Genomic DNA, 12,394 nt, shown 5'->3' with positions numbered 1-12,394 from the left:
CCCACAGACTGTAACCTGCCAGGCTCCTCTGTCCATGCGAACATCTGTGACTGTCTAGGAACTCTGAGGAGTAGAAGGAGAATACTGGGCTAGGCATCAGACCTGTATTTCAGTCCCAGCTGCATCACTAATTTGCTGTGTGACTGGGCATTCTTTTCCCTCCCAGGACTTCAGTTTCTGTATTCAAATAGAAGTTTTTAATAGTTTTTTTTTTTTTTTTTTTTAAAACGTTAGTTTCCCCAGTATCTTAAATACTGTAACTTTCGTTATTCCCAACTTACAGCTGTGGACTGTAAGACACAGGTTAGGTATCTTGTCCAAAGTTACATCGCTAGTGACTGATGAGGGCAGATTCAAAGCCAGGAAGTTTGGCACCCATCCTAACTATCAGACTACCTGCCTCTTACTCAGAATAACCACCCATGGTAGGCCTTCCTTGAGGATGAATCAAGATAACTTGGAAAGTAACTTATTTTTCCATCTTCATTACCAGCTCGAGTCGCTCTTTGGAAGGTACTGAGGGTGCCCTGCCAGGGGGAATTTGGCCTCAGCAGATTCGAGTGTTTTCTCTGCCTGGCGCACCATCTACAAAGTTCCAGTTGCACTGGGGCTAAAGAGGAAAAAAAGCCAAGCTTTTCTCCTTATGAGACCACAAGACAAATGTGAGACTGACTGCAATACTTGATCCATTTGTCTATTAGTGAAATAAAAGGCAACAACCTGTGTGCTGGATTAAATGCCTAACTGGTATGGCTTCTGTTTCCAGCCAGTCCTATCCATGCCGTCAGCCTTTTTCATTCCATCTATACTTTTACTATTTCCTGGACTTCCTAGGTTTTTGTAGGTGCTGTTCTACCTTCCAAAATTCCCTTCTTGGCAAAACAAAATCTTTTGAGGCCCACCAAACTCAAAGGCCACTTCAGAGCCTTTTCAGTTCTCTGTAGTTTGTTTCAGCTTTCTAGGTCTGGACAGAGTTCTGTTCCAGCATTAGTGGGGAGGTGTTGAGATCATTTGCTTACAAGTCACTGACCATCGCAAGAACTGTTGGCTAAAAGCTCTACTCCTAAAGCCTAACATCAGTCTAGGGGCTGAGACGGCAGAGAATATTTTGAATTATTTTGCGAATTGGGCATTGTTTTAGAGCTCTTCAGTTCAGTCGCTCAGTTGTGTCAGACTCTTTGTGACCCTATGGACTGTAGCACGCCAGGCTTCCCTGTCTATCACCAACTCCTGGAGCTTGCTCAAACTCACGTGCACTCTGTTGTCCCCTTCTCCTCCTGCCTTCAATCGTTCCCAGCATCAGGGGCTTTTCCAGTCAGTCAGTTCTTTGCATCAGGTGGCCAAAGCATTGGAGTTTCAGCTTCAGCATCAGTCCTTCCAATGAATATTCAGTATTGATTTCCTTCAGGATTAACTGGTTTGATCTCCTTGCAGTTGGAGATGACTCAAGAGTCTTGAACTGTCATGATAGCTCAAAAGCATCAGTTCTTCGGCGCTGAGCTTTCTTTATGGTCCAACTCTCACATCCATACATGACTACTGGAAAAAACAGAGCATTGACTAGATGGACCTTTGTCAGTAAAGTACTGCCTTTGCTTTTTAATGTGCTGTCTAGGTTGGTCATAGCTTTTCTTCCAAGGAGCAAGTGTCTTTTAATTTCATGGCTGCAGTCACCATCTGCAGTGATTTTGGAGCCCAGGAAAATAAAGTCTGTCACTGTTTCCATTTCCCCCCATCTATTTGCCATGAAGAGATGGGACCAGATGCCATGATCTTCATTTTTTGGATGTTGAGATTTAAATCAGCTTTTTCACTCCTCTTTCACTTTCATCAAGAGCCTCTTTAGTTCTTCTTCGCTTTCTGCCATAGGGTGGTGTCATCTGCATATCTGAGATTTCTCTCAGCAATCTTAATTCCAGTTCATGCTTCATCCATCCTGGCATTTTGCATGATGTACTCTGGATATAAGTTAAATAAGCAAGGTGACAGTACACAGCCTTGATGTACTCCTTTCCCAATTTGGAACCAGTCCGATGTTCCATGTCCAGTTCCAACTGTTGCTTCTTGACCTTCATACTGATGTCTCAGGAGGCAGGTCAGGTGGTCTGGTATTCCCATCTCTAAGAATTTTCCACAGTTTGTTGTGATCCACACAGTCAAGGGTTTGGCATAGTCAGTAAAGCAGAAGTAGATGTTTTTTTGGAACTCTTGCTTTTTCTATGATCCAGTGGATGTTGGCAATTTGATATCTGGTTCCTCTGCCTTTTCTAAATCCAGCTTGAACATCTGGAAGTTCTTGGTTCATGAACTGTTGAAACTGGGCTTGGAGAAGTTTGAGCAATACTTTTGCTATCGTGAGATGAGTGCAATTGTGCGGTAGTTCAAACATTCTTTGGTATTGCCTTTCTTTGGAATTGGAATGAGAACTGACCTTTTCTAGTCCTGTGGTCACTGCTGAGTTTCCCAGTTTTGCTGGCATATTGAGTGCAGCACTTTCACAGTATCATCTTTTAGGATTTGAAATAGCTCAACTGGAATTCCATCACCTCCACTAGCTTTGTTCATAGTGATGCTTCCTAAGGCCCACTTGACTTCGAATACCAGGATGTTTGGTTCTAGGTGAGTGATCACACCATTGAGGTTATCTGGGTTGTTAAGATCTTTTTTGTATAGTTCTTCTGTGTATCTTGCCACGTTTCTTATCCTCTGCTTCTGTTTGGTCCATACTGTTTCTGTCCTTTATTGTGCCCATCTTTGCATGAACTATTCCCTTGGTATCTCTAATTTTCTTGAAGAGATCTCTAGTCTTTCCCATTCTATTGTTTTCTCTACTTCTTTGCATTCATCACTGAGGAAGGCTTTCTCATCTCTCCTTGCTATTTTTTGGAAGTCTGCATTCAGATGGGTATATTACAGCTCTTAAGATGTTAAAATATTTTTCCCTAGTTGGAGAGACTTCAGGGCAATGCTCTTCCCCACCCCTTAGGCAGTGTCTACCAAGTAACATTAAGAGGCAGTATTGAAATAATGGTAAAAGGTGGAACTCAAGCGCAAAAAGGTTTGGAATTCAGGTCTCTAAAAACCAAGGCCCTCATTATTTCCAGAAAAGCATGTGGGAAATCTCTTGAGGTAACATATGAATCAGGCCTTGATGGATTTGTATAAGAATAGGGTGTTCTATGCAGAGATAAAAAACAGTAGAACAAGGTATGCATGCGGTGAGAGGAGTGATACATGGAGAAGGGTCAACAGTGGCCTCCAAGGGCCAGCTATGAAAGTTGCTCAGTTGTGTCCGACTCTTTGCAACCCCATGGACTGTATAGTCCATGGCCAGATTCTCCAGGCCAGAATACTGGAGTGGGTAGGGGTAGCCTTTTCCTTCTCCAGGTTATCTTCCCAACCCAGGGATCGAACTCAGGTCCCTCCCTGCACTGAGGGCCAGCTTTTTTTGACCAGCTGAGCCATAAGGGAAGCCTAAGAAAGTTGGAGTGGGTATCCTATCCCTTCTCCAGTGAATCTTCCCAACCCAGGAATCCAGCCAGGGTCTCCTGCATTGCAGGTGGATTCTTTACCAACTGACCTATCAGGGAAGCCCTGCTAGGTAATGAATAAAACAGACAGGTAAGGAATATGAAAATTTGATAGAAAAATGGGTAAAAAGTTACTTTTTCCTTTGCTATAACAGAAAATGGGAACAGCATTAGTATCTGCCAGAGAGCCTACTGGTGGTGGTGGTGAACAGTAATAGAACTCTTGCAGATTGTCTTCAAGCAGAAACTCAGGCCCAGGAGTGCCAGATATTTGGGGGTGGGGAGGCTTTTTTCCTCTAGTTGCGGCGCACGCTGGCTTCACTGGTTGCCAAGCAGGGGCTCTAGAGCAGTCTCAGTAATTGGGGCGCATGGAGACTCTCTGCGGCCTGCTGGCTTAGCTGCCCTACAGCACGTGGGATCTTAATTCATGGACCAGGGATCAAATCTGCATTGGAAGGCAGATTCTTTATCAGTGCACCACTAGGGAAGTGCCAGGTATTTTTAAATACAGCTGCATCTTTTAATGTTGGCAATGAATTAAAACGTAAAATGTACTCAAGCCAACCAAAATCCTCCTTTTGAGTTGTATCAACTTTTTGGCTGCTAGTCTAATTGCTACATTAGGAATTGATGTAAACCAAAGTGAGTAGTTTGTGAACTACTTTGGGCTCAGTGAGCTGTGAAGTAGTGATGAAATGGATGTGAAAATCTTATAGAAACTCTAGAAAATGCAAACTAAACCATAGTGAGAACTCGCATCAGTGCTTGCTGAGCTTTAGGCAGAAAGGAGGGATTCCCAAGGGGCATGTGGCGATAGGTATGTTCACTATCTTGATTGTGGTGATGGTTTCATGGATGTAGATTTATCAACACTTAACAGATTGTTCATTTTAAATATGTGCCATTTACTATATGTCAGTTATATTTCAATAAAGCTGATTTCAAAAATGCTTTGTAGCAGAAGCAGGCTGTTAACAATTCTTAATTCCACTTGTTAGGCCACAAATTTAAACATCTTCATTTCATTGACTTCCAAGAAATCCAGTCTAGGATCACTCCAAAGAACACTATTTAGAACTCTGCAACAGGTTTTTATTTTTGCTTTATATCTATTACAGTGTTTGAAACCTAAAGAAATACATTTTCTCTTCAAATTTGGATGTGTATATAAATATCATTTGTCTGGACTCAGCACACTCAATGCCACGGTTTCTTGGCCTATATCTGCTCTGAAATCATCAAGCTTTGTTTGTCTACCCAGGGGCCCTGAGAACATGGAAAACAATAGCTAGAGTTTATAGTTCTTAAAAGCAAAATAAATTTAGAGAGAAAAACCAGTGAGCAAACAGGTTTGATTCACCTTCCGAGGGTCTGTAGCTGGGAACCCAAGATGTTTTTTGAGGGACATCTGCTCTGTCTTGGGTAATTGGGACCTCACGCCTCATTTGCTTCTTTAGTGGTCGAACCAATTTTGTGGCAATTCCCAAAAAACTGGCTGAAAGAGCCAATACTCAACTCCAGGGCTTGAGGATTATCACCATGGCAGTTTTCTCTTCCCAAACCCAGAGGCTGAACATCTGACCTAGGTAGGGATGCAGGGCTTGAGTTTAGCAGAGGGGTTCAGGTATGTGCTAACGTGCATAGCAGCAGTCAGGCTGGCCCAGTAGTAAGGTGGGCCCAAACACACTCAAGGCCTTTACGACACACTACACAAACCTTTTTCCTGGGGTGTTCTAGGTCCAAAATTTAATGGTGCTTCTAACTCACAGCCAGGTTTGATTCTGAACATAGCCCAGGCCTGATGCAAAATGCCCTCTCAGAGGAAAACTAACAGCTTTAATTTACAGACTTATTTGGTTTGTACTGACCTCAAAATTCTTCCCTTACCATGGTCTTCATCTGGGGGTGGGGCTAGGGAATAGTCAATGGGATGACTGGATCCTTTATGAAGGCCTTGGCCAAAGAACAGCTATTGCCTACCACATGGATCCCTGCAGGGCCCAATTCTCAGCTTGCTGGCTTAACAGAAAAATACAAAAGACAGAAAAAATACTGGACAAGATTGGTCTAAAATGTGCAATCCTGAAACAGCTGTGGAAGAAACCTACTCTGAGCAGTTTCTCAAGCCTCACATGTACTTATTGCTAGGACAGTCCTACCTGGAAGATGTTGCTAGCCTTTCCTATGGTTGTGAGCCTTTCCTATGGTTCGTGCAGTGAGCCTTGCACCCTTCCCCAGCCTGCCAAGGAGGCCCCCAGCCAGCACCCTATGGGTCCCTGTAGTGCCTGCAGAGACCTGTAGAATCTGGCTCTCTCACTTCAACTGAAAATCCAGAACATGAGCCCCAGGGATGTATCTACTGAAGAATATTCAAGATGATGGACACCAAACTAAGTGAGTCTTGGGGAGAAGAGACGTGGCCTGAACAAATGATCTGAGAGGCCCTCAAAGAAGGGGGCGTTGGGAGGAGGAAGTATTGATAGGCATTCATCTCCTTCCCTTCTATTTTGCTAGAAACAGGTAACTCTATTATAGTGTGTAGGGGGAAGGCAGGCAGACTTGAGAAAATGGAAGTCCAGTTCATTCTGCTAGAGTTTTCAGATTAAACTGGTCTGGCTTGAGGGAAATGGAAAGTCAGTGCCCGAGAGCTTTCTTTTGCTCTTCCCTGACTAAGCATAGTAGCAGCTACAATCTGTGTAGTTCAGCTCTAAAAAATAGGGCTGTTGGAAAGTCTTCCAAGGGAAAAGAGAATGGGAGTAGATCTAGGGGTTCTAGGTAAAGGGGAACACAAAGGGTCCCTGAAAGCTGAAGTCTTCTACATCTGTTCCTTGGAAGGGTCCTTTGTACCCACTGCCTAAAGTAAACAGGCTGGCCAGGTGAGGATGGAACCTGTGTGGTTCTAACAAGGTTGCAGCCAATACCAAGGCCAGCCAGTCACGGGATAGCTCAGTCTTCTAAGACCAGTGAAGATGGGTGGGTGTGGGATGTCCAGAAGGGCTGGCAAAAACAAATAGCTGTTCAAAACAGTACTTGAACACTTTAGCTAAGAAAACGGTTCCTTGTCCCCGTAATTCACACCTAATCATCACCAACCCACCAGAGATTTTAAAATGCAAATAACCGTGTGCCAAAACATTAACCTTTCAAATACACATCTCTGGCTATTCCCTACAGCAGGCTGGGGAGCCCCTCCATCCCTGTAACATCCATTCAGAAATCTGTCAGAAAACTCTGCCTTCACCCTGGGCCGGGGTCTGTAGTCCAGATGGGGGCTGTCCATGAAGATGGGGGCTGTCCACGAAGAGTGACTGTCAAGCCTGGGCTAAAAAGAAACAATATTTTGCTTCCCTAGATGAACAAAGGAGAAGGGGACACAAAAGATGATGTTACCATCTCAGGGGGCTGGAAGAACTTCACCTGTTAACTGAAAGACGGGTCAGAGGAATATAATGGGAAAACAGTCTGAAGAAGACACTAACAGAGGAAAGCTCCCAGAGGCCATGTTTATCTGATGAGAAATTTATCCTCGGGTTGTGCCCTGGGAGACACTTCAGCCTTTGGAGTCCTTGGAGAAAGCAGCCTTCAAGCAGTAACTGATAATCAGAAGAGTCTTCTATTTAGTACATGTCCCAGATCTGAAGCAAAAGTAGGAACAGCTGGGGAAGGCAGGATGTGTATGTCTCCCAGTAAGAATTTGGCCCCAATGTCAGGGACTTAACTATTGCTAGAGATACAAAAGTAGTTCTTACTCAAATGCTCTGGCTGTTGGACAAGATCAAGGGGTGGGGGGTGACTTTCTTTTGAACTGTAGGAGTAATGGAGTCAGCAGGCCAAGTGAAAAGGGTCCTGCCCCTTGCCTACCAGGGAGAGTGGGGCTTGGTAATTATCATGCCCAAACTGAAGAGTAGCATCTGACTCACTTAGGTGGTATGGCTCTGCTATCACTTTTCAGTGATAACCACTAGTCCGAACCATTTTTCTCAGAAAATGCCTCTGGAGTTGGATCTCAATACTTGAAAAAGAGGGCAGATTCAAAACCAATGGGCAAAAGGACCTGAACTTTTTATCTGTAAGCAGAGTGGCACGGATTTCACCTGAGCCAGAGGTGGGATATGCAGGAATGGGAGCAAGAATGGCATTGTTTCTGGGGAAGGGAAAATACAGCTTGGACCAGGGCATCTCTAACTGATCTCTGTGGGGAAGCAGCGACAGGGCAGACAGAGTGTGCCTTCAGCTCCACCACTGGCCTACACTCAGGCAACAAATGCCTCCACTCACCCCATCAGCTGGGCTTCACTTCATTACTACGTAATCCACTGACGCATACAGGCAAGCCAGTGAGGCCCTGCAGCAGCTCTACTCAAAGGGAAAAGGCAAGGCATTGGGATTGAAAGTGTCACAGGAAGGGCAATGTCCAAACCATGTACAGGGATCCCAATCCAGGAAGGTATCAGTCACTCTCAAAAAAGTCCTGAAGCTGCTGTATTTCTGTAGAAAGAGAGAAAGCCACCTGTGATAACTTACGTGGACAAGGGCATTTGAGAGCAAATCCGAGGCGGCAGACTGCTGTCTGGGTTTCCTGATGCGAGCAGGATGCTCAGCACTAAGGACTAGAGTGGTAGACTTCACCAGGCCCTGGAGCCCTTGCTCCCTTCAGGTACTGGGACAATCAGACCAGGCTGACCTGTGATATGAAGGCTCCAGAGCTAAGGGTTTGTCCAGGTGGTAGCCCGGAACCCAAGGAGAGATGGATCAAGATCAGGCTTTCTGAGCCAAAGAACTTCCACATCTCTTTTTGGTCTTCCTCACCGTATCCTACTTACAGAAATTACAGGGACAGTTCTTCCTCTTGAGACCAAATAAGATTGACCTACCTAATATACAGAATATAAAAAAATACAGAACTTTTGACATTCTCTCATGTCAAATATACATGATCCACCTATGGAAGAGGAAGAAGAAAGGCCAAAGGCAAGGATCCCCTGGCTATCCCAATACATGACACTCACTCCAACCTCCTCTGCAACTTATGGGTCACCCGAGCAAGGACTTTCTCCTCAGGAGAAAGCAAGGACCACAGCCCTCTGTTGCGTGCTTAGGAGAAAATACAGCTACCTCAGAGGTTCATTTCAACTCTGAGGGGAATTTTCAAGTAAACAAATGAAGTCAGGTCACACCTCTGGAAGGTGGGTAGGAAACATGGGATCAGTAGCGACACATGGGAAGCCCTGTCTGAAGGCCTGTGCTCCTCCTCGCTGACTCCCACTGGCGCACGTGCCCCAGGAGAGTGAAGGGGATCTCCCAAACTAAAGAGGTCTGGGCAAGGGGTTAGAGGGAGGGAGGGGCCTTTCTCGCATGGTGACCTCCCCCTCAGTCTCTAGTCCCAGACAATGCTGGCAGCTGGGTTTCCTAATACCAGGAACTCATGGCTCTGGGAAAGAGCAATCTTAATACAAGAAAAAATGTGCAAAAGAAAAAATTAAATAATTCAATCCAAGCATACAAGATTAATATTCTGTCAGAGCAAGAACACTTTGTTTTGGATTTCTCCCCTCCCCTCCCACCCCCCTCACCTCTGGAATATTCCATCTGCTCAAGTACCCCAAGATAAGAGTTACACAGATCAGGGCAGAGGACTGGGAAGGATGAAGGAAGATAATAGGGAAGGAAGTCACCACTAAAGAAGAAAAAAATTAAAATTCAAAAAAAAAAAAAAAAAAGGTGCAAAATTGGTTACCTCAGTCCTCCTTTGTCTACCCCTGGGCTCCTGGGTTAAAGACATATGTGCAGCCAAAATATAGTGTAAGGAAGAAAAACCCAACACGTCCCCTTCTTGTCACAAAACCCAAACATGAGCCTCAGATGGTTCTGTCTGTCCAGAGGGTGCTCCCTCCAGGGAAGGGGTCGGAGCAGGTCAAGAGCACAGTTTCCAGGGCAGCAGAGGTGTGTGGTGGCTGATGGTGGGGGGGCTGGTTTCCCGCCCACCAGAGGGCTGCTTTTCCGCTGGTTGGTGGTGCTTCCCATCCCCTCCCCTCCCTGGAGGCAGACATTATAGCTGAAAGCCCTCCATGGGGGCCTCAGGCTGCTGGAAGATGAACTGCTGTTGCGTCTCATCCACTTGGGGAGCCAAGCTGCTATCATCATCTTCTACACCAAAGTAGTGCTCAATGAGGTCGAAGGCCTTCTGGTAGATCTCCTGGTTCTCATGGCTCTGGAGAAACTCAATTTTATCCAAGCCTATGGTGGCAACAAAGAAGCAGGGACAAGAATGAACTTGGAATGCTTTACTATGGGTCCATAAAACATGAATGCATTTTGCCTTCCCTGAGGTCTATTAGCATTTATAAACAAAAGTAATATGATCAGGTCTCTCTCTGATCTGAAAGAGGAGAGCTGCAATCTTTAGTTAAAATTACACAGCCCCAAAGGGAAACAACTAAAATGTCAGTTATTAATCAGTGGTTTAACCTGGGCGATTTGTTAACCATTCTGAATCTCCTGGAGATGAGTAGTGAGTCAACCCAGTACCCCTAACAGAACTTGCCAAGGAAACCATAAACAAAACAAAAAAGATAACCTGTAGAATGGAAGGAAATATTTGCAACTGATGTAACTCACAAGGGCTTAATTTCTAAAACATATTAACAGCTCACATGGCTCAATGAGAACAACAAATAACCCAACCCAACCAAAAAATGAGCAGAAGACTTATACAGACATTTCTCCAAAGACATATAGATGGCCAAGAGGCACATGAAAAGATGCTCAACATCACTAATTATTAGAGAAATGGAAATCGAAACTATAATGAGGGTATCACTTCACACCAGCCATCATCAAAAAGTCTACAAGGGAATTCCCTGGAAGTCCAATGGTTACGACTGAGCAGTCTCACTACCAAGGCCTAAATCCCGCAAGCCAAGAGGTATGACAAATAAAAAACCAAAAACAAACCAAAAGTCTACAAATAATGCTGGAGAGGGTGTGGAGAAAAGGGAACTCTCCTGTACTGTTGGTGGGAATGTAAACTGGTGTAGCCACTATGGATGTTCCTTGAAAAACTAAAAATAGACCTACCATATGATCCAGCGATTCCACTCCTAGGCATATATCTGGAGAGAAGATATATACACCCCAGTGTTCATAGCAGCACTATTTACTATAGCCAAGACATGGAAGCCACCTGAGTGTCCATCAACAGACGATGGGTAAAGAAGACGTGGTGTACATTTACAATGGAAAATTACTCAGGCCCAAGTAAGAATAAAATAATGCCATTTGCAGCAACATGGATGGACCCAGACATAATCATACTAAATAAAGTAAATCAGACAAAGACAATTATCATATGATATCACATATGGGGAATCTAAAAACACTGATAGAAGTGAACTTATTTATAAAATAAAAAGAGACTCACAGACAGAACACAAACTTATGGTTAACAAAGGGGGAAAGGTGGAGAGGGATAATTATGAGTTTGGGATTAGCAGATACAAATTCTGTGTGTGTGTGTGCACGTGTGCATGTGCATGCACGTGAGTTGTTCAGTCAGATCCCATGGACTATAGCCTGCCAGGCTCCTCTGTCCACAGAATTTTCCAGGCAAGAATACTGGAGTGGGGAGGGATAATTATGAGTTTGGGATTAGCACATACAAACTGTGTGTGTGTGCGCACGCGTGTGTGTGTGCACGCGCGCGTGTGTGTGCACGTGCATGCGAGTTGCTCAGTCGCATCCCACTCTTTGACACATTCTGTCCACAGAATTTTCCAGGTAAGAATACTGGAGTGGGTTGCCATTTCCTCCTCCAGGGGCTCTCTATGACCCAGGGATCAAACCGCATCTCTTGCACTGCCAGAAAGATTCTTTACCACTGTGCCACCTGGGAAGCTTTAGATACAAACTACTATTAACAAAATAGATGAACAACAAGGACCTCCTGTACAGCACAGAGAACTTATCTAGTATCTTGTAATAAGCTTGTTTATAATGGAAAAACAAAAGAAAGGAACTTGCTAGAAACTCAGCTGAAAACATGCCTTCCAGCTCCTTATCCTATTATCAATTCTGGAGCTTTATTTCTGCATCTGTACCATAACCTACTTACTGGGTACAGCCCATCAGAAAGAGATCTGATCTATTGCTCCTCAGAAGAAATGGAACTTGTGGGATAAAACTTTGCATTCAATGCTGACCATACACCCTCACATACATATACTACTTCAGAGGTTCTGAACTAGGACTTACGGTTCTGAACTCTGCTTATGGCAGGCATTAGTCTGGGGAGAGGGCACATACCATAGGCTTCCTCGATGAGGCCACAGTAGGGATTGACCCCTGAGCCACTGCGCTTGCCCTCTTGCTCTCCAAGCCGAAGGATGTTCTCCAGTCCATTGAGGGCCACTTGCACAATCTTTGAATCCATCACAGTCAGCAAGTCGCACAGGGGTTTGATGCAGCCCAGGGAGACCAGGTACCTGAAGGGCAGAGACCAGGAAAGTTCTAAATCAAGACAAGGTAAGGGAGGTGCCAGGGCGGTGCTCTGGGGTCCCTGGGTCTCCTTTACACACGTCAGTGCTCTTAGCAATTCCACTGCCTGAGCCCTCATAAACACCCAGGCTTTACCTCAGCCTCTCCACTCCATCGATACTACTGGTTTAGTTCATTTCCATGTAGAAGGCTGCCACGGATTTCTCCTCCTGGTCTGTGATGTATCCCTGCAACAGTACTACCTACTCTGAAACATCATTCCCCTGCTTAAAATTTTCACAGTCCAAGCTCTACTCTCAATACAATCAGGCTCCTAAGCTTTTTTAGCTTCATCTCACATTATTCCCTTCCAAGAATATTACATTCCAGCC

The 12,394-nt window shown here is 44.7% G+C and overlaps 1 protein-coding gene across 1 annotated transcript in view; it reads right to left on the bottom strand.

The window, feature by feature from the left end:
• KPNA6 (karyopherin subunit alpha 6) overlaps nucleotides 4,415-12,394 on the bottom strand; it is a 56,147-nt gene continuing 48,167 nt past the window's right edge. The window contains exons 13-14 of the mRNA XM_005676715.3: nucleotides 11,832-12,010; nucleotides 4,415-9,767 (exon numbers count right to left, since the gene is read on the bottom strand). Coding sequence (XP_005676772.1) covers nucleotides 9,580-9,767; nucleotides 11,832-12,010 — 367 coding nt within the window. The 3' untranslated portion in view covers nucleotides 4,415-9,579. The remainder of the gene's footprint in view (nucleotides 9,768-11,831; nucleotides 12,011-12,394) is intronic.

Source organism: Capra hircus, chromosome 2 (genome assembly GCF_001704415.2).
Source record: "Capra hircus breed San Clemente chromosome 2, ASM170441v1, whole genome shotgun sequence".
In the NCBI taxonomy this organism is placed as follows: Eukaryota; Metazoa; Chordata; class Mammalia; order Artiodactyla; family Bovidae; genus Capra; species Capra hircus.
The sequence above is the reverse complement of the archived record's forward strand: the minus strand, read 5'-3'. Positions and strand labels throughout refer to the sequence as shown.